At 33.7% G+C, this 23,611-nt stretch overlaps 1 protein-coding gene and 2 pseudogenes across 1 annotated transcript; 2 read left to right on the forward strand and 1 right to left on the reverse strand.

Moving 5' to 3' along the window:
- Nucleotides 1-1,167: 1,167 nt before the first annotated feature.
- Nucleotides 1,168-4,439, reverse strand: LOC145602747 (xylan glycosyltransferase MUCI21-like). Its single transcript, XM_081658912.1, has 3 exons — nt 4,161-4,439; nt 3,903-4,041; nt 1,168-2,770 (listed from the first exon to the last, which is right to left on the reverse strand). The coding sequence occupies exons 2-3, from the start codon at nt 4,000-4,002 to the stop codon at nt 1,374-1,376; spliced, it is 1,497 nt and encodes a 498-aa protein (XP_081515038.1). The 5' UTR covers nt 4,003-4,041; nt 4,161-4,439; the 3' UTR covers nt 1,168-1,373.
- A 4,687-nt stretch (nt 4,440-9,126) lies between these two features.
- Nucleotides 9,127-16,076, forward strand: LOC145600859 (ATP-dependent 6-phosphofructokinase 2 pseudogene; annotated as a pseudogene).
- A 1,726-nt stretch (nt 16,077-17,802) lies between these two features.
- On the forward strand, nt 17,803-19,578 carry LOC145600860 (xylan glycosyltransferase MUCI21 pseudogene; annotated as a pseudogene).
- Nucleotides 19,579-23,611: the final 4,033 nt, after the last annotated feature.

Consider the following 23,611-nt stretch of genomic DNA (forward strand, 5'->3'; position numbering starts at 1 on the left):
TCTTTCCCAACTAGTGTACATTAAAAAAAAAAAAAAAAAAAAAAACCATTGGTAGCTTCAAGTATAATACAAGCAAGATAGATATACGAAGTATTACGTATAGTAGTATATGTAGGAAGAGAGTTACCGAGTTTATGTTTTAAATTTGTTGCAGAATTATACATACAGCTTTCGGTCGGACCTTATGATAAATTGATCACCCACAGAGAAGGCAGAGGGAAGGGGGCGGAGGAGAGGAGTGAAGAAGAATAGTTGTGGCCGTGTTTAAGGGATCTCTGAATTTTTATATGGATATTAATTTTCAGAAACGAACAACTCAGAGTGGACAGTACTAAGCTGGTGATCGAGATTATTAGAATAAAAGGGGTTTGTGTGATGCTAAATTGCCTTAATTGTGCTAAATAACTACTGTAAATCATAGAGATTTTGCTAAACTGCAAGCATTTAATATATTTTCCCTAAATTGGTATACATAACATGACAAAATGAGATCATCACGACATGCATTCGGTATAGTTAATTTTTTATTTCTCTATTTTAGGAATTAAATATTTTTATCTATAATTTTATTGTCAATGCAAAGTCTATACCTCCTCTTTTTTTTTTTTTTTTTTTTTTTTTTTTTTTGGACAAGAAAGTCTATACTTCTTTAGTAGATGTAAAGACCTCCACAATTCCTTATACGGAGTAATAAATTTTTTAAAATCCCATCATAAAAGCAACATTAAATAGTTAAGCTATTTATTTACAAATTACAATCCAAAAAATAAACTTAAAATAACACACAATTCAATATAGTTAGTCACCATAAGTCCATAACCATTGATCTTGGATTTGGGCCGGATCTGAACCAAAGTCCATATCCAAGTCCAGCTCTTATTCCAAATTAGACTTTTTTTAAGACTCAAATTCAGATTTTATTTTACCAGATTGGTCGGATTTGAGTTGGACTTAAATTTAATTGCCATCCCAGCCTAGTTCCATGTATTTCCAGGCCAACATTGTGTATAGTGGGCTATAATTTCAACATTGTTTCACTAACCTTGGGAAACTCAACTAAAAATTAAATGACTTAACGAGCAACTAAGGGTTCGTTTGGCATCACTAACATTGTTTTTAGTACGTATGGTTAACTATTCGTGTTAATCGTATATACATAAAAATGCATGTGAAGGATACATCCAAATCTTATCTCTCTAAAAGTGAGACGACAGTTGACTTTCCAGCAACACTACAAAATCTCTGTCATTCATCAAATTCAAAAGCTAAATGAATGAATGTCTTTAAACCTACGATCTTTAGCTTCGTACCTTTATATGGCTTATAACATACTTCGTATAACTTATACATACATACATGTAACCAAAATTAGCCTAGCTAATAACACCATAAGTATAACTAAACACCGGAGGCCTAATGAATTTCTTGATTTTAGGGCGACGTTTAACGTGCAAACCTTGATGCTCCATTAATCTCTTGGCCTTAGCATAAGCAATCTTCAAACATGACCTGAATCTTCCTATGTCGAGTCGTACATCTTGGCTTCTCAAGTATATGTTATGTAACGCAGACCAATTTGTACGTGTGATGGAATTTGGGTCTCTAATCATAATATGATCCTTACCATATTTTTCAACCAAATTACTTTCCTCTGGCTCAACTTTGTATTCCATGTACTCTAATTTCATTCCTTTAGCTAGATTCCGAAAGTAAGTCCTCGCTAACCAATCGCCTCCTAGGGGAACAACTTGAATGAACGCGGCACCAGGCTGTAGGAAGAGGGAGTGTGTTAGGGCAGCTCCGTGTACTCCCATGATCGCGTGACTACCATTGATTAACCTATATACATCGCATAGATAAGTGTACGCTGATGGCTCGAATATTACAACATCGAAGCCTTCCTCTTGGGCTGCCTTTATAACATTGTCTTGGTTTAGTATGACACGTCCAACTGCCCCTGCTCGACTCACCAACACGAGCCTTGGCTTGCTTTTGATCTTGGGGGGAGGCCACACTAGGCATTTTCGATATCCTTCCTCGAGCAAGGCATGGAAATCGATGAAGCTCTTTCGATGAGGTATTAGATTAGGGTTAATAGTCATGGGTCCATGAGTTATGAGCCCAACTACAACAGATGGGAAACAATGTGAGACAGTTTGATTGTCAAGGTTGATTATAGGACGGCTCGAAAATTGAGGAAGTATGGCCTCATATTTACCATACCACCATTCAGTATAATTGGTTATGACTAGGGTAACTTCTTGATCAGGAAATAGGGTGTTAATAGTGATAAAAAGTGGTACAAAACCGTCGTTAAAATCATGGAAGAAATTGCCGGTATAGCCACCAATGCTTAACACTAAAGCCGGGGTGTCATGTACAATTGTACAAGGAGAGTCTGATAGTTTTGTGGTTAAGGTGATTTCACGTATGTTAGACATGGAGTAAATGTCCGTTTTACGGGGGTAAGGCCGGACTTTTTCGACTATTGGCTGGTTCATTGAGGGAGTCGATGATCTACTAGAGAATGTAGCTCGTTTTGGCTCTAATATGGTAGGACTTGTAAGATGACACCAATCGTAAAGTCGATGGGATCGATCACAATGGATGGATGGTTCGATAAGGTTTGGATTGCTCGACAAATGCCGGCTAGACGTCAATGACATCTTTGAACTCAGCTTATTATTAGCATCATGTTGGACGGGCAATTTAGATATTGGCAATGATGATAGGCTCCTCATTACCTTTGTTGATCTCCATGTTTTGTGATCTGGAAAGAAACAAAGAAGTAATTAGTCTTAAAATTAAAGCATAAAGCACAAGCTAAGGAAAATGTTAGTTAACAGCATTACAGCAATATGCGGCATAAAAATTCAGAAAGGGGCTAAATAAAATAGTGATGCATCGATGTTATATTTCCAAACGCCAAGTAATATTCATTTAAAGTACTAGTATGAAGAATTGAATATAGAGGCTCGAAACTCCACATAGGTTAACCTGATGCTATAATTAGTAGGCTAAGTGCCCAAAATAGGCCATAATTTTCTTGGTGTAAATTAAAGAATGTACTATACATGAGAATGGAAAGGCTGAAAGGGTAAGGGATCCTCGCTCTTATAAAGTTGCCTTAAAGTAGATAAGGGAAAAGTGAACAACATTTTTACAAAAACGGAGGAAAACAAAAAGTAAATTAAACACAAAAAATAATTAGTATGGAGAAATAAAATAATTACATGCTCTTACGAGGATTACAAAAAAAATAAAGGTGCCGACATTTTCTAAAATTGCTCCGGCCACCAAGAGACTTGTAGAAGAATCAAGAATGAAAGTTCGACCAAATAAAATTTTCTCATTTTCAAATAAAATTGCTCACGCTTTGATTAAAAAGCTCTAAGGGCATGTTCTCATTGACTGAACTCAGCTGAACTGAACTGAGCTGAACTGAGCTGAACTGAACTCAGCTGAACTGAACTGAACTGAAATGAATATTTTATAAGAGAAGGAAATTAGGAGCTGAACTGAACTGAACTGAACTAAACTGAACTGGACTGAATTGAGCTGAACTGAACTCAGCTGAACTGAACTGAACTGAATTTCAACGTAAGAGAACAGGCCCTAAGTGTTGTAATTTTTTTTAAAACGGATGAAATATTTGTATAGTCACCCGATTAACATTAACCCCCAATTTTCAAGCACAAAAGAAATAGATATCCAAGTAAAAAACAAAATTGTACACAAATTGGGGGGGATGGACATCAGGACATGATCAAGTAAACATTTTGGACAATAGATTTGTTACAGTAAAAAAGCACACGGAGCAATTACTGTAACATTAATACATTATGAACGTGACAATTAATTTGGAGCACGGATGTAGTAACATTAGCTTAGCAAGTAGTTACCTTGAAGAGGGCTAGAAGTTCTGATGATGAACATGAGACATAATTGGAATGCAAAGAATAAGATAACAATCCTGCATAATCTCTCCTCCTTTAACTTCATTCTTACTCCTTTCCTACTTGTCGGTGCCTACTTTGCAATCTGTAAAAAAGTTAGCATATACTTGTATATAATTATGTTCTATTTAATAACATACACGAATCAATAAATAATATATATAGACAAATTAAATACAAATACAGAAAATAATTATACATTACCAGATAAAAATGTGTATGCAATGTAGTCTATATATGTACAAACTAGTTTAACTTCTAGCTTTGAAGATGATATGGATGATTATATAGCTGATCCGCGTCTCAACGATAATATGTTAATAGCTTTTCGCCTTTTCTTTGAAGGTACGAATAGAGAAGGCAATGATAATGGAGTATTCTCCAAAAATAAAAAATTGAAGAGAGAAATGATGAAAAACAGGGGAGAAAACAGAGGAAGTGTGAAAAGAGTAGAGTTGTGCTTAAGTATCAAACTTGCTTAGAGAGTTATTAGAGTCGTAATAAGTGGAAATTGGTCCACTTTTGGTGCTTTATTTTGGGGTGTGTTAGGTGGTTGTTTTTTAATAAATTAATAGTGACAGTTCTATCGATCACTTTCTTTTGTTGTGTGAGTGGTGATTTTTTTTTTTAATGCATTTTTTTAATACAATTTTTTTTGTGTGTGTTTTTTCATTTGTATTGAACTTGATTACATGTTAGGTTGTATGCATGGACATTATTATTGTAAGAGTACACTTTACATCTCATTTCTTGTAGACATAATTCTCGTACTCTCATAGTATATTGGGAGCTCGTAGTTTGGTGGAGATGGTGGAAAACTCACCTTATTACTCTAGTGTCATATGTTCTAGAGAAATAATAAATATAATAAGAAATTAAAGCCAATTAGAAATAACCAAATAAAAAGGTAATTTTGAATTATTTCATATAAATGCAAAATATTAGGAAACTAAATTTTTTGATAGTCAAATGAGAATCATGTTAAAACTATATTGTAAATTAAAGATTTTTGTTTTCCTTAATTATCTGTCCACTTCCCCTTTTTAGAAGAAAAAGGTTTAGCCCACAAGGGTTGATCTAAGTTAGGCTATGTTCTTGAGTTCTTCACATTAACTTAACTTATCAAACCTAATTACCCTTAATTTTTATGTTTAATGTACACTCGATTGAATATGACTATACCTGATTAAACCATATTAATTACGAGTAGCCTTGAAACTTATTACGGAGTACATTAAATATCCCACAAGTCTCTTAAAATATTACTTCCTCCGTTTCATAATGTTAGTCACATATGGAATCAATCATATAAAATAAGAAAAGAAATATATTTGGAATCTAACATTAAAGTACAATATAATTCATAATTAGTTTACCTTATTTAACTTTTAAAATTTTTTATTAGGAAATCACAAGTCATAATTGCATAATTTAAGGTAAAGATTTCCTTAATTAGAGTGATGTTATCAATCCACAACTTATTAATTCCAAAAATATCAAGTTATAAGTGAAATATATTCAATATGGATATATCTTTTTGAAATGCCCAAAATAGTATATGAGACTAATATTATGAAACGGAGGGAGTACAAGCTAACAGCTTGATAGGATTCTACATTTACAATGCTTGTTGATTGAGATACATTAGATTCATTGCGGGAATGAGTTTCTAGCTTAGTTATCATATTTTCTATTAATAATATAGAGTTAAATTGATTAATGTGTCAGAGTAAAATTGAAAGACAAAGATTAGTACTTGTATAAGAGTAGTAAGACTAAACTTAAATGTAGATTAATTACTCAATTCAACTAATAATGTATTTAACTTAAGAAGTGGCGTGACTTGTGGAAAATGTCCAAAGGTGACAACTGACAAGAAAGAAGAGATTCGGCAGTTACACAACATCTAATTAACAGAAAAGGGGGATGTAATTAGCATATAAATGAGTAGCATGTGATTTGCTCTAACATTTATGTAATGTTGTTGTTCTAGTATTAGTTAATTTTTGGGTATCATCACCTTCTGTATTCCACTTGTTTCCTCCTCCTTTCTCTCCCCACCTCACTCTATTCTGGAAGATTCTTACTTTAATGTGTTAATTGCTTTGGGATTATATTGACCCAACTACTTACATGTGTTTGCATTTTAACCCCATGCCACTTTGACAATACACTTGCTCGTCCATTCTTCACATGCATGCACTAACAATATCATCATAGGCTTATCGCTACTTCCTCCGTATTTTTAATTGCAACGTCTTTCGTTGTTGAGAGATTGGTACTAGAGAAATTGGATAAATTAATTGATACTGCATAAGAACTGACAAACGGGTCATTCGGGTCGGGTCATTTCGGGTTGGGTCATTTTGGGTTTCGGGTTGATTTCGGGTCGACTGCATATCAGGTCGGGTCGGGTATCGGGTCAACACTTCGGGTTGGGTCAGTTCGGGTTAGGTCAATTTTCGAGTCGGGTCAATTTTTGGGTCAACTTTGGGTGATGCATTGGGTTACACATTACAGATTAATACAAAAAATTAAGTCAATTTGATAACGGTTTTTTTCTATTTCGGTTTGCTAAGGTCAAGTCTTTAGCTTAAATAGATTCTGGTCATTTCAGGTATAAGATAATTTTGGTTCGGGTGACTTTGGGTTTCGAGGCTATTTGGGTCAATTAATTCAAATTTAAAGGTCGGGTCAACTTCGGGTCGGGTCGTTTCGGGTTTCGGGTCAAAGTCGGATTAGTTCCACTTCGGGTCGGGTATGGGTCGGGTCGGGTTGATTGGGGTTTTGGGTCAATTTCGGATCACTAGTTCGGGTCGATTTCGGGCCATGGGTCGGGTCATTCGGGTCGGGTCATCGGGTCTGGGTTAGCCAGGTTTACTGCATATTGAGTACTCCATATAATTCAGAAACAGTAATTTAAGTTATGTCAAGGTATTTTGAAAATAATTATACAGTATAATTACTTACACACTTCATAAAAATCCAGCAAAATTTTAGCAATACCCTAAGTAAATCCACTCCAATGATCCCATTATATCTTGATGACTATAGTTCAGACTGAATAGGGGTGAAACCAAACTTGATTGTTAAGGTAGTTCAAACAATTAGGTCAATTAGTGTAATATAATCCTTAAGTACCATGGAGCAATGGAGCATACCATGTGCATGCTGCTACGAGGGTACAAGGAAATTGCGGGATTATGTCGATCACAGTCATCACACCAAGTAAAATTGGAGGGTTTGATCGATCAAAAAAAAAAACACCTAAACTATAGTTGTGACTTTGTGAGCACATCGGCCTTTGGGAATTATGGCATGCTTCAGTCCCAACCATGTCTAACCGCCTAAAATCTGGATGAGACATAATTCTTGTCATAAGAAGTACTAATATAGATTTCTATGAAGTTTTTTACTGCCTTCCTTAATCAAGTACTATAATTTACTACAACTTAGGTACATCTTTACTTAACATTAATCATCCTAACATAATTTGATACGGAGTAGCGAATATTATATGACCTTGGGTGTGTTCACCTCTTCTTAAGAAAATAAGTTTCAAGTCTATGACTTTATTCTCGTCACCTTAAAAAAAAAAATTTAATAATTAAAATAAGTTCAAAATGGCCAATCCTCTAATAGGCCCCAATAAACTAAAACCTCTCCAAAAAGCTCTTTTCCCAATAAACAAAGTCAGGGCCTTGTTTAGTTCACCTTATTTTTACTTATTTCAGAAAAAAATAAGTTCAGATCAGATCAGATTAGAAAAAATAAGTTCAAACCAGATCATCGTTTTATGTGCAGCTTTTTATGCTAAATAACTTTAATTTCGTAATGAATAAAAATTCTGAAAATCACATAATAATAAAGTGCACATTATTACGAATCTAACAAGTCCTCATTTGATATATATTTTCCGTATAGATTATCGTATATTTAAGGTAAAAGTTTAGTCAAATGTAACATTCAGATCAAACCAGATCAGATAAGTTCAGATAAGCAAATATAAGACGAACTAAACCGGGCCTAAATCCTCCTCTTTCTATCATGCAAACACACGCACATAAAAAGGCTTCAAACTTTAGTTCGTTTTTATCCCAAAACACCCCCGCGTTATATCATTTGAAATTAGTAATGTTCTATATTTCAAAATGCAAAGTTGACAACTTGATACCAATCAAAGCTAATACAGAGTAATAACTATGGGTTCGTTTGACATTGCTATGTTTTTCTATTTTTTGGTTTTTTGTTATATGAAAGTATATGATATATGCCACATAATGAATCAAAAATTATATAAACTTATTAAAATCATAATATTTTTGAAAACTGGCAACAAAAAAGTGGAAACACCTTTTTCTTGTTTCCTGTTTTTGGTTTTTAGTTTTGAAAAAAACAGAAAACTGAAAACCAAAAATGATGCCAAACAAGCCCTATGCATTTAGTTTAAATTTTACATAAACCTTATTTCATGATTTCATCCCTATTTTTCTAATTGAGTTTCCCAAAATAAAATACCTACCTATTTGTATATTTCTTTCATTGTATTAACACCTGTAATATTTGATAAATAAAGCACTTAATAAAAGGATTGAGAGAGTAATATATAAATTTAGTATTTTCTTTGACTTCTTTCATAATATAATTACCATCTAAACATTAAAAACAAAAACTAAAGACCGATAGAGTATTAGATGTGAGGTACTCTTTAATAAATAACTAGATGAAGCCCGTGCGATGCACGGTTTATTTGAATTTTTTTTTGTTGTTGTATTTATGTGCTAAAATTTGTTAAATATTTAGATGAAAATTCTAATATTTTATTAATTTAAACTTAAAAATATCAATCGCCAATTTTGCTTTTTTTTAAAAAATTAATTATTTTAAAGAAATAAATAATCTCTTATTTAATTAGTTGGCTGCAATTAAAATTTGTAATGTTACAAAGCGCGCTAAAAAAAATTAAATTCTACGTGACTCTCTAAAACCTCGGGAAAAAACTACCTTTTTATATATATATATTAGATTAATGAAGACTTAAACTACGCACATATTTTAGTACTATTACACTATTAGGCTATTAGCCGCACCGCTAAAATCCATTTCCACCAAAAATAATACAGATATATAGGAAACATGAAAACTTTCTAGTAATTTTGAGAAAAGGAAAATGGCAGAGGATAAGAAAAAAGATGTAGGAAATGAAGGCGGAGAGAATGAGGAAATTATTTCATTGGAAAAACTATCATTATCCGGAATTAAACTCAAGAAAGTACCTCATCTAAGAGATTACATACCAATTTCCCAATTAAAAACAGTCACTAACCCACTTCAAAACAACCCAAACTACCACCCTACTCAAGGCTTTTACATCTCCCCATCCTCAGACATCCTCCTCAAACAGATCCTGTACGACCTCTCCGACACCAATCAACACGGCTACGGCTTAGCGTACCACCGCGCAGGGCCTTCCAAGGTGGTCTACTTTGACCCTGATGATGTCAAGGCTGCTATAGTTACGTGTGGAGGTCTATGTCCTGGACTTAATACTGTCATCCGGGAGCTTGTTGTTGGTTTGTCGGACTTTTATGGCGTCCATCAGATCTTCGGTATATGTTCTGGGTACAGGGGGTTTTATTCATGTGACCCTGTTCTTCTTACTTCAAAGATGGTTCATAATTGGCATAAGCAGGGTGGCACCGCTCTAGAAACTTCTAGAGGCGGTTTTGATCTTTGTAGGTAAGATTCAGAAACTGATTACGATTTTATTGTACAATTGGTTGCATGATTATTGCTCTTTTTTTCTTTAGTCCTTATTAACCATGGTCTTTCTATTTACACTGTATTTACATGGTATGGCTGGTTGCATGGTATGGCTGGTTGTATCATAATTCATAAACATTATACTAGCCGCTCTCCCTCATGAAATAAAAGGTGGCACCGCCTTAGAAGATATTAGAGCATTCACCACAATGAGCAAAAAAATGCTCATGAGCAAATTTTATGAGCAAAAAGCAAAAAAAATGAACTACATCAGTGAGCATTTAGAAATTAGCTCATGAGCAAAACGTAATTTGCTCATCCTATGAGCAAAAAAAAGTATGAACAGTAACATACGGGCCCCACACCAAAGAAAACCAGCAGCTGTTTTTTTTACTTTGTCCACCTCCAAAATGATGTGTTTTGGGTGGGTCAAAGAAGAACCCACTATCAAAACACATCGTTTTGAGGGGTAGGAAGTAAAAAAAAAATTGTAATACATGCTGACATGGGCGTGTCAGATCAGCAAATGGAAAGCTGACACGCGTCCGGGTGAGTGGTAAAAGCCAATCAGAAAATTGTATCCGTTGCAACAACGGTTATAATTTAAAAGACAAGTTTTTGTAATGTAAATCAATTTTTTTAAAAAAAAAAAAATTACCAACGGTCATAAAATTATTTTCTCTATAAATAGAGATCCATTTTGATATATTTTGATATACTTTCAAAAATCACAAAAATTCTCTATATTTCATTTTCTCTCAATTCTACTAAACAATTATTATTATAAGTATTATTCATTATTATTATTATTATTATTATTATTATTATTATTATTATTATTATTATTATTATTATTATTATTATTATTATTATTATTATTATTATTATTATTATTAGTAATTTGTATTTTTAAAAAATAAATTTTTTATTTGATTGCTCTATCATATTTTTTATTGCTGTTTCGATAATTATTATTTAAAAATCCGTGTTACTATTTTTATACTAATTATTGTTGCTATTTTGTTCTAATGGATCCCAACAACCCTAATTTCTCTCAAATGTCTCAACATTTTTCTGATTTGGGTGACGATTTTATAACCAATCCCAATTTTCAAGTTTTCCTACAAAGATTAGGAAATACATCTTTGCAAAATCCTTCACAACAACAAACACCTTCACAATTTTCTACTGAAAACACTTACTATGATCAACAAACACCTCAAGCAAATCCTACTGAAAACGCTTATTATGATCAACAAAGATCTCCTGCTTATGAAGGTAGCAACTCTCAATACGATGAGAGCCAAGAAGAAAATGTTCCGGAGACACCTCAATACCCTGCACCACATCCTAGAATTCCGACCAACCAACCACTTGCTAAGGCGAGTCGCATTTGGTCAGTTGCAGAGGATGAAGCTCTAATTGGGCTGTATTTAAAATTAAGTGAAGATGCACTTGTTGGCACGAGCCAAAAAGCATCTGAGCTGTGGCGAAAAGTACATGCGGCTTATAGTCTAGCTCAAGCAGAGAAGCCTCATATATTACCGCCAAGACCGATGAAGAGTTTGGAGACACATTGGAGAAGAATGGCAGCTGATTTGCTACAGTGGAGTTCTTGCTATGAGGAAGCTGGTAAACTTCCAGAAAGTGGAAGTGGTTATAACGAAGCTGACCGAATTAAAAATGCATCTAAGTTGTTTTATATCTCCACTAATCCCCAACATAATTTTGCTTTTCCCCATGGTGTTGAAATGGTTAACAAAGACCCAAAGTGGAGGACAAAGCTTAGATGGGGTTTATCGAAGGAGGAAAGAAAGGCATGTGGGCCAGATGATGAAGAAGATAGTAGTGGAAGTGGGAAAAGGTCCAGGGCTGAAGGTGAAATCTCTACTCATGGATATTCTTCAGGAGGTCTACCACGACCTGACGGTGTGAAAAAAACAAAGGCCAAGCGTAACAAGGGCAAAGCAGTGGTTTCTGAGAGTGCATTTTTCGACATTGGTGAACAAATGAAGGCATGTACTGAAGTTAGAGAAAAGGAGGCAAATCTACGACAACAAAAGTTAGACCTTGATAGGGAAAAGGAAAAGAGAAAGCAAAAACAAGTTGAATTAGCAGAGAAGAAGATGAATTTTGATATGCTACAATCTCTATTAGCTAAGCCTACACCACTAACTCCCTCTGAAGAGTTATGCAAGGAAGAGTTACTTCAACTAGTCTATGGTCGGAGATTCAATTAGGTTTATATGTATTGTGGTCGTATTTTTAATTTTATGTTTATTTTAGTAATATGTTAAGTTTAAGTTGTATTTCAATGGTGTGTTAAGTTTAAGTTCAATATGTATTTTAGTATTTTGTTAAATACAATTTGTATTTCAATATTATGCTAAGTTCATATTTAATTTTGTTTCAGTATTCATTTACCAATCTTATGTTACCTTATATCCGAATAATATGTATGCTTACAAATTTTATTCATTGTTTAAGAAAAAAATTGTCATTGTTTATGACAATATGACTATAACACCCATCCCTATGACAATAAAACCGTAAAATCTGATAATAATTTTATACAATGCTCCTTAACCAATATATTGCACCATAATTATGACAGTGTTACCGATATTTCAAACAATTTTGTTAACAAACAATGTATTTTTATCCAATGCTTCTTAATACTTGTGTTATTATGCATTGAGTAGTAATGTCTCATTTTTAATACTTGTCTTATTATGCATTGAGTAGTCATGTCTCATTTGGGTTGAAAGATCATTCAATTTTTTGACGATTCAATTTTTTGAATAGTAGTCATGTAACGTGTCAGTATGTAGTTTGTATTATTGGGTTGAATGGTCATTCAATTTTTTTGACCAGTCTAGGAGTGCAATGTTATATATACTTGTGCATTTATCTGTCCACAAGTAAACTCATCCAAATTAAATTTTCAAAATTAACAAAGAAATACAATGTTTTCCATTAGCTCAACCTCTAGTTCATCTGATTCTGATCAATATGCGGAATTTGATCAACTAGTTGACGAATTTGTCACAAACCACCTACCAACTATGATGCTTCGTCAACCACAACCACAACCCGTGACTGAAATAGAAAGTGTCCCAGAGCCTAGAGGGGATACAGATAGGAGAGATAGGGAAAAGGGGCATATGCAGTTGTATAACGACTACTTTGCGAATAATTCAGTGTACAACAACAAACAATTTCGGCGTAGATTTCGAATGCAACGACCTTTGTTCTGTCGGATTATGAACAAGGTGGTTGAGGGGGATCAATTCTTCCAGCAGCGTAGAAATGCAGCTGGAAGGCTTGGGTTATCACCGTTGCAGAAATGCACCGCTGCGATAAGAATGTTGGCATGCATTGGGAGTGGAAAAATTGTCCTATGGCTTGGAAAGCACAATACGCAGGCCGAAGTAAGAATGCAACCCTCATTCTGGAAGCTGTTGCAGATCAAGATTTATGGATTTGGCATGCATTCTTTGGAATCCCTGGATCTTGTAATGATCTAAATGTCCTTTACCGATCTCCGGTATTTGATGATGTTCTGCAAGGTCGGGCTCCTCCAATTAATTTTTCAGTGAACGGCCATGAATACAACTTGGGCTATTACTTAGCAGACGGTATTTACCCAAGATGGGCTACCTTCATTCAAGGTATAACACTTCCTCAACTTCACAAGGACAAATTATTTGCTGATAAACAAGCTGCAGCTCGAAAGGACGTTGAACGAGCTTTCGGAGTTTTACAAGCAAGGTTTGCCATACTACGACAACCCTCACTTGCGTTTGACGAAGACATTTTGTGTGACATAATGAAAGCTTGTATCATTATGCATAACATGATTGTTGAAGATGAACGACAAAACTACACTCGAGCCGAAGTTTTGAGAAGGTACTACGAAGAAGATCGGCCACAAAGTTCAAGACCAAGTACAAGTGCCACAGTGAACAATAACGAGCCTTTTGAATTCAATGTTGGCCGACCTCCTAACGTTGATTTTGACACGTATGTTCAGAGAAGAACTTCCCTACGTGATAGAGAAACTCATGTTTCTTTAAAAGCGGATTTAGTAGAGCACATTTGGCAAAAATATGGTTCTAATGATGAATAAACAATTAGAATGTCGTTAAGATTTTTTTAGGTTATGTCGTTGATTAATATGGTTTCTAAAATAAGAAAATGTAGTCGTACGATAAAAATTAAAACATAATGTATTTGTAAGACTATAATTTTATGTAGTCTTATAATATCTATCTTTCTTATGATATTTTAAATTTAAAAATAAATGAGTAATTTCCTACGTGGTTGATTGATCGGTTAATTGTTCGTTATAATTTTACTAATTATTATTTACATAATTAGTTTAATATAATTAGATTTAAATTGTTCAAAAATGTAATTTATATTAGTGTAACTTCATTAAACAAAAAATAATAAATATGAATATGGTGATGTGTATAGAGAGAGAAATGTTGGTGGGGTATTGAAAAAAGTAGGAGAGAGAATGGTGAGGAAATTTTTTTGATCATTGGTGGGATAAAAATATGACCACCAAAATGCTCATGAACAAGAGGAGAGAGAAAGTGGGTAGAGAGAGAATGAGGAAGTGGAAAAATGCTCATTGTGGTGAATGCTCTTAGGGGGCTGTTTTGATTTTTACCAACGGAGTATATACATCCGTTTTATATTATTTGTAACAATTTGACATAAAACGTGACTAAGTGAGTGGATGCAACGATTTGATATGAAGTGTGAGTAAAAAAGTGTCTAATCGTTACAAATTATATAAAATATAAATAAAGATTGTATGACAGATTAAAGCTAAACAAAGTCGATTTTTTATTTATTTGTAATCAGTTGTACCATTATATTTTACTTACATTATTTTCTACTCTAAGTCTAATTCATCTTTTATTTTTAACTTTCATCTTTATGTATAAATAGTACTACGGATTACATTATAATATATACGGAGTACCTTTTATATAGTAGGTGTTCATGGCATAACCAATTGTATTTTTAATTATAATGATGACCGCTTATCCTTTTAAAAGCCTATAAAACTTATCTATGTGCTAAAATTAAGGCTTAGACCATACTTATGTCTATGCTACTTTATTATTTAACAGAATTGTTGATTCTATTGAACATCACGGGTTTAACCACGTGTACATCATTGGAGGAGATGGCACCATGCGTGGCGCAGTCAAGATATATGAGGAGATTTGCCACCGAAAACTCAACGTTGTGGTGGCCGGAATACCAAAAACAGTGGACAATGATGTCGGAATCATCGACCAATCATTCGGGTTCCAAACGGCAGTTGAAACCGCTCAACAAGCAATCAACGCGGCCCATGTAGAGGCCGAGAGTGCGGTTAATGGCATTGGGTTAGTCAAGCTGATGGGACGAAGCACGGGCCACATCGCGCTGCACGCAACCTTGAGCAGCCGCGATGTGGACTGCTGCTTAATCCCTGAAAATGAGTTCTTCTTAGAAGGAAAGGGTGGACTATTCGAGTTCCTAGAAAGGCGGTTAAAAGAAAACAAGCACGCCGTGGTGGTCGTGGCTGAGGGTGCAGGACAGGAGTTGATACCTAGAACTGAGGAGGAGCAGCAGCGAGACGAGTCTGGCAACCCTGTGTTCAAAGATGTAGGGGTGTGGCTAAAGTCGGAACTTAATAATTGGTGGAAAAGAGATCATCCGGGGGAATTGGTTACTGTTAAGTATATAGATCCGACGTATATGGTACGCGCGGTCCCAGCAAATGCAACTGATAACATGTATTGCACACTGCTAGCACACTCAGCAATTCATGGAGCCATGGCAGGGTATACTGGATTCGTTGCCGGTCGAGTGAACGGATGTTATGCTTACATTCCGGTGAAGGAGGTGGCTGTGACAAAGAATGTGGTCAATATCAAGGATCATAAGTGGGCTTGGGTTAGGTCTGTTACGAATCAACCAGACTTTCAGAGGACCTGAACATAGCTCCTATACACTTTTGTAGTAGTAAGACAAATAATAACAACTGTTTTGTAGTTTTTTTTCTTTTTTTTTTTAAAAAAAAAGTCAAATGTAAGGTTTAATCTAATGAGTGTTATTCAAAAAGTGAGAGTTTTAATGATAATGTGATAGATTAGTTGGCTGCTGAAATAGGTCTACAGTTGGCCATCACTAAGGGAATTACCAAGCTCATACTTCAAATGGACAATAAAGCCTTCATTGAAGCCATCTTAGACAAAGGTCATCATGGAGGAGAATGCGTGCATATTCTTAAGTCTTGTCGTAGTTTAATTTAGTCTTTTGGTTGTAAATTTGTTCACTGTTATAGGGAGGGTAATATGGTAGCGGATTCTCTAGCTAATGTGGGGGTTTTTCTCAAAAGGATCATTTATTTCCATACTCCTCTAATCGAAATAAAAAACTGTTTTTGGGAGAATATCATTGGGGTAGCTGAATCTCGGTTTGTAAAAAAAGGTTCAAAATAATAGGTAAGTTTTGATATTGACAACTAAATAAATTTATTTTTACCAAGTGATCCATATTAAAGGAAACAGAGTGATGTGTTAATTAGTATTTACACATGATATATCATTAGTGGTGGAGCCAACAGGGTACAAGGGGGGATAGTTGTCCCCCCACTTTAAAAAAAAAAAAATCAGGTTTTGAGTTTTAGGATGCAGAGTTCGAACCTTGCTAGAGACTTTATTTTTTTTTTAAATTTTAATGTATAACATACATAGTATTCCTTCATTTATTTTCTAAACAATCACTCCGTATATATATTTATTTAAGTAATTTTTATCACTATAATTTTGCATAAATTAAACAAAACCTCAATATTATTTTCTTCAAAAAAAATAAAAAATAAAAACCCAAATATTATGGTTGTGATTATGACAATTGCATTTATTAGCTATATTAACTAATGTTCGAATTCTTTAAATTTTCCAAACCCAAAGGCAAATATCTCTAGTGGAAGAATTGGTATACAATGTTGGATTATTTTGACTAAGTATTCCGTATTTTGGATTTTTTTGAGTTGTAATACATAAACTATTTAGTTATTTGTGTGTAAAAGTATAGATTTTTGTCAAAATTATGTGATGTTTAATTGTCCCCCCGGTTTAAAATTTATGGCTCCGCCACTGCATATCATTTGTTTTAATTGAACTAGTATCTCATATTTGAACATGTCTCTTATAAGAATTTATCTTTTCTTTGAGTCGAGCCAAGGATAATTCAAGCTTAAATCACAATCATTAATATTTAGCTGATTCAAATTCCAGTGCATTTTTTTTTCAACCAAATCCCATCTTCGGCTAAGCTAGTTTTCTACTTATTTTGACACAATTATATTTGATTGGGGATTTTATTCTTTAGTTGTAACAACAAATACAATATACGAAATACTACTTTCTATAGTTTCAAAACCGAATCCAATCTAGCTCGACTCAACCAATGCACCCGACAATCCATATATATAAATCAAAATCCAATTGAATTGAATAGCTAATTTAAATGTAGACATACCAAATTAAACCTAAATTGAAATGACACTATCCAATATACCTTTTTTTTTTTTTTTTTGATGAAACAATACAGAGTATAATTTAACCTAAACCAGCCTAATAAAATGACCCAATTGCTAAAGTCTAGTACATAGAGCTAAATAACTAATACGAAGTACAAATTAGGATTCCCAACCCCTTTTTTCTTTTTTTTTTCTTTTTTTTTTTTTGGGGGGGGGGGGGGGGGTATAAAAGTACAAGGGAAACGTTACGTGCTTATTGTAAATACTCCGTAATACTCCTTGCAACCAACTACCATCAAATAATCGTGGAAATTAGGAGTCTTTCAAAAACAAAAAAATATCGTGGAAATTAAGAACCCCGAGACACTCAAAAATTTTCAAACCCCTCTCCAATTTCAAAGCCTCCGTTGTCCATTCTCCAAATCCACAAATCATCGCGGAAATTCATCACTTTTATTTAGCGACTAGCGGTTTAGTACATTTTACTTATAGGATACGCTAATTTTATTGAATCCATCGATTTTTATGATGAAGAAGCGATTTTCATCTGGTTCATGCAATGCAATGGTGGTTCCTTTCATGATGGTTCTATTATTTAGCCTATTCTTTGTGCTTTACGTTTACCATGGCGACTCTTCTTCCCGATTCATTCATGTCTCTTCCATTTCGAATTCGCCTTCATTGGCAACACATCAAGGTACTTGATTTCTTTCCTTTTGCTATGGATTCCTTTCTTTGATTTTTTCCTTTTTTGCCTTGTTATAAATGAATTTAGTTTTTTTTAGAGGATGTTTGTAACACTTCTTACACGTTTTCTACACTTTTTGAGTCAACTTAAAACTGGTTGTTACACATGACTTTAGAATTGAGGTGACATAAGCACATAACAAAACAATTATTTCGGTTTGAATCAACTTAATTCAAGCCGTAAATTTACTATATATGAGTTACTTGATTTAGCATTTGTAGGTCCGGTCTAAATCGTATCAGTTAAAAATGAGAAGTTTCATTTTTTGGATCAAGAGACTAGTATCCATCTAATGTATTATTATTATTTCGGTAACACTTTTTTGTGTAGATCAAAGTCTTAAAAGAGAGAAGCCAACTGAAAGGGACCCACAACATTCCTTCTTTCAAGTTGAATCACAAATCAGCTGTGACCGGTCTCACTATCATTATGATCTTTGTTCAATAAACGGTCCAAATGTTTTGGACCCAATTTCCTCCACATTTTATGCTATTGGGCCAACTAGCCCAAGACATTTTATGCAGAAAATAAGGCCATACCCAAGAAAATGGGAGAACTTCACAATGTCTAAAATAAAGGAGGTAACCTTAATTTCTGGCCCAAAAGGCCCAAAATGCAACGTTATACACAACACTTCAGCAGTAGTATTCAGTGCTGGAGGATACACAGGAAACTTTTTCCATGATTTTAATGATGGATTTCTTCCCCTCTTCATCACCGTACGATCGATGTCTTTGTCGAATAAAGATGTTGTCCTTGTGATCGCGAAGTCGCGTGATTGGTGGGTTAGTAAGTATAGTGATCTCCTTGGTGCATTTAGCAACTATCCAATTATAAATCTTGACAATGAGACTATTACACATTGCTTTAAATCTGTTTCATTGGGCCTACTCTCACATGGGTTCATGACTATCAACCCAAGATTAATGCCCAAACCGACAGCGATTCGTGATTTTCATTATTTTTTAAATAAGGCCTACGGAAAAGCCCAACAAACTGATTTTCCAACTCCAATGACTCGGCCCAAATTGGTCTTGCTTAGTCGATCCGGTGGGGTGGGCCGGGTGATCTTGAACCAAGTTGAAGTCAAGATCATGGCGGAGAATATGGGTTTCAACGTGATCATATTTGAGCCCAAGCCCGAGAATACATTGTTTGAGGCTCAAGGGCTTATGAATGAGAGTCATGTAATGGTGGGGGTCCATGGAGCGGCATTGACCCATTTCTTGTTTCTACGGCCGGGTTCGATATTTATTCAAGTTGTACCCGTAGGGATCGATGGGGTTGCAGAAATGTGTTTCGGAAAACCCGCTAAGGAAATGGGCTTGACATATTTGGAGTACAAAATAAGGGTTGAGGAGAGTAGCTTGGTACACAAATATAATAAATCTGATCCAATTCTTACAAATCCAATGTCCTCTAACAAAAATTGGTGGGCAGATTTAAGTAAGGTTTATTTGAAGGAGCAAAATGTTGAATTGGATTTGATTAGGTTTAAGGATTACTTGAATTATGCATATAAAAAGGCTAAGAGGTTCATGAACAAGGTTGGATAGTACAAGTAAAAAAATACAAATTATAATAGTTTTTGTACTTCTATAAACATTATCAAATTTCCTTTCATTTACAACTTTTCTTTGTCCATTTTAGGGTTAAGTTTCTACTTTCATCTGTTCCTTTCTACTGGTCACGCTGATCTCCTCCAAATATGATTTTAGGGCTTATTGCTACTTTGACCCACTTGAATCAATAGGTTTTAAAGGTTAGAATTGAAAGTGAGAGATAACTCAAGTGGTTAGAGTTTTCCTCCTAGTTTTTAAGGATCTAAATCGGACATTGTTTTAAGAAAACTAAGTGATCTGATTGATACTCATTTAATAGAAGTGCTTAGAGTCATATACTAATAGTTATTTAGTGAATATTGTTAAATAAGTTGTTTAATTTATTACTACCTCCGTTAATTTTTATGTGCAACTTTGGAATATTTTATATCTCACAAATAATACCCTAAAGTTGCACATAAAAATTAACAAAGGTAGTAAGGGTCTGTTCTCATTGAACTCAGCTGAACTGAACTAAACTGAATATTTTATAAAAGAAGGAAATTAGGAGCTGAACTGAATTGAACTAAACTGAATTGAGCTGAGCTGAGCTGAACTGAGCTGAATTGAACTGTACTGAACTGAACTCAGTTCAGCTCAACTCAGTTCAGTTCAGCTGAGTTCAGTCAATGAGAATAGACCCTAAATAAAGCAAAAGACAACCTGACTAGTACGCAACCGAGGCCCAATTTGTCTTTACTAGAAGACGGTCTTGTGGAATTTGGATCATCATAGATTGTTGGGTTAAACTTTGTGTAATACGGAGTTGTAGAAAATGTTCCAAACCCCCATTTTCCCAAATTTGTCTCGATTTTTGTGGTAATACGGAGTATATAAATGTTTCTAATGGTAATTCCAATGTTGGAGATAATTCAAAAAAAAAAAATAAAAAAAAAATAAAAAAAAAAAAGAAAGGAGTATGCATAAATTATGGAGTACTACGCACTGAAAATGTAGTGTATGATTTAGATTAGCTAATATCACTGTCATACACTAACACATATATATACTCTATATAGTAGAAGTATGAAGTATTTTATAACAGATAAAAATTACATTTTGATGTCTTTGCAAATAATCTACAGCGTTTGAAAAAACATACAAATAATATACATACAACTTATATGATCAATTTAAATCTAAATTTGTAGGTCGATTGTTAAGAAAATTGATATTTAACCCAAATTATCAACAATCTATAGCTAGCCTTTCTCCTAATCAAGGATCCAACATCGAGTAACTATAATTATTTGTTAGTTTACATTAACCTGGAGATGAATGAGATTAAAAAAAAATACCACTTGTCCACGATAAAGTACGTATAGTTTTTACCTAAGCATGTATGTAAATATGTAACATCCACGCCACCACAATATCCAGCTATGATGTATTAAACGTAATAATGAGACTCGAACTTAGATGGGAGTCATGGGACTCCACCATTGTATGGAGGTCAGACTTGATTCTTCCCCGTGAAACTAGAATAATACGTTCACTGATTCAAGAGTATGTATCTTTTAGGTATTCATCCATGAATCGCCAAAATAGTTGAATGTGTGGGCTCACAAATGTCTTAGGGTTGTAGGATTGTACGTATATGAAGACACCCTTCCGTGCATGCAAAATTTAATGCATGCTATTGCTAACAAAATCAAGATTCCCTGTACGTTCCATCAATTTCTTTACGTTTCCTTTCGGTTTTTTGGTCGTCATATCTTTGATAACCAACAAAATAAAGGGATGTTCTGTTTTTTAGTCAGGATAATATTAATGATAACAATATTACGAGTAATATAACATAACAACAATGAAATTACCTCATTTGCTTTTTTTACTTACAACACTTTCACTTGTATATCCGTATTTATATTCTCATCTCAATCGATCTTTCAATAATTAACTTAGATCTTGTTTGACATTATTTTTTGTTTTTAGTTAAATTTCAAAATTATCATGATTGTAATATATTGAACTATTTTTTTATTCTTATTTGACGTGTGTCATATGCTTTCGAAAAGCAAAAAATTTTAAAAAAAACCATAGCGATGCCAAACGAACCCTTAATTTAATGATTTATAAGTAAGAATAAATATATATTTTTTTTATTTAGAAAATATAATCATTTTAAATCTTGTTTGATTTGCCTTATTACATGTATTACTTTCAAAATTTATAAAAATAGTCAAATGAGGAGCGACGTTAGTAAAGAGACGCAAATGAAGTACTCCATATATACAGTAGTAGTCTTATTTATAATGCTATAAATAACTAAGGAAAATTTTTCTTGGTCTCCAATCATAATGACAGAACAGTATATTTTCAGCATAGAAAGAAAATGTGTAAACATTCAGTTAGAAATTGAGGAGCCCGTGAATTTTATGGCATGATTAAAGGACCAATCTTTTCAAATTGCATTTCATTTCATTACATGTCTTTCTTTTTCACTTCCCATCCATCATTCATGTTTTTTTAGCATCTTCTCCACTTGTTTCTATACGATGTTATCATGCCCTACCCTACATTTTGCTAAATTTGATTCTTTTCTCTTTTTAATGATCCAATTCCTTAATATACTCAAATTATAAGTGAACAATTATTATCATTTTTGTTTTGAAGAAGATCGTATTGTTAAGGAAATTAGTTTTTGTACTCACATTTTCTGTCATTTCTTTATAAATGTAACATTTTTGACTTTTTGTACCATCTATAACTACATTTTATTTACTAATATTTGTTGTAGTGTAAAATACTTTAAAAGGAGTCTCAATTTGTATTTTTCAAATTGTTGCTGGACACCCCTTGTCTATTACCATTACATTTAGTCATTTACGATTCGGTTGATAGCTAGTTATAAAAATGAATGAATATTAAAATAATTTGAAACAAAATATCAAAGTTCTTCCCATGATCACTCAAGAAGACCCCAAATTGTCCGTTCTTTTTTTTTTTTTTTTTTGAAAGAAACTACCAAATTGTCTTTTATTCTTCATAACTTTCCATTTCCACCCCTCTCAAGTAGTAATGGATGGTAATGCAAAGAAAACACAAGTAGTTTGAGACTTTGAGGGATGAGATTGTGTTTCCATGGAGAGTATAGGTTGTTTTCAAAATGAAATTACATTTAAAACTCATTACTATTATCATAATTAATTACCGGCTATATATCAAAGAGACAATCAGTGCTAAACTTTCGGACATACAGTAATTAATTTCCAGGCATTTTATGTAAAGCTCATGAAAAGACAACACAATATTATGTGACCCCTTTATTTTTGTTGGTACACGACCACATTCATGTATAGACCATGGAATAATACTAGTGACAATATATAGTAATATAGAGAGTGTAGTCTATAGTCTATAAACAATAATAATAGAAGTTCGGGATGAATGATGAATCCAAGGATGCGACTGTTTTGATTGGAAGAAAATTGAGGAGATTCATAGATTGGAATATGGATAGCATGATTGATCACTAGTGGGATAATGATTTTTGTAATGCATGTAAATACTTGCCCCATGCTTTTGCTTTTTTTTTTTAAAAAAAAAAAAAGAAAAATTAAGAAAAATTCTACTAGGTTAGCTACAAAAAAGATGATATGTTAGATTTTTTGTTACACTTTACACTTTACAGCCTTTATTATTTTGGTTTTTCCTTGATTGTGTAGTTTGTCCAATGCCCCCCACTTTACTTAATATTGGATTTGTCAAAGGTTTGCACATGATATAGGACCCCTCTTGGCTCCTTCTTTTTTACCCATTAATCCATTACCCGACATGTCTTTTTCCGATCATTTTGACAAAGTTTGTTACAAATGCTTGCTCTAATCTCTCCGGGGTGTTAATGAGCCTAGCTAATTTGTGAAATATTCGAGCTCGACTCAAAATCTCCTGGGCTCATATAATAAATCTTGGCTCGAAAATCTTGTACGTAACAAACTCAAAGTAAGAGTAAAGTTACAACAACATTAGTGAGAAAGCTTAAAAA

The sequence above is a fragment of the Chenopodium album genome, chromosome 21 (assembly GCF_948465745.1).
Source record: "Chenopodium album chromosome 21, dcCheAlbu1.1, whole genome shotgun sequence".
In the NCBI taxonomy this organism is placed as follows: domain Eukaryota; kingdom Viridiplantae; phylum Streptophyta; class Magnoliopsida; order Caryophyllales; family Amaranthaceae; genus Chenopodium; species Chenopodium album.

Bases quoted from the DNA above. Each gene is read 5' to 3' on its own strand.
- LOC145602747 (XM_081658912.1), bottom strand. From the start codon at position 4,002: ATGAAGTTAAAGGAGGAGAGATTATGCAGGATTGTTATCTTATTCTTT. The intron at 2,771-3,902 runs GTAACTACTTGC...GTTTCTTTCCAG, and splicing joins AACTTCTAGCCCTCTTCAAG to ATCACAAAACATGGAGATCA.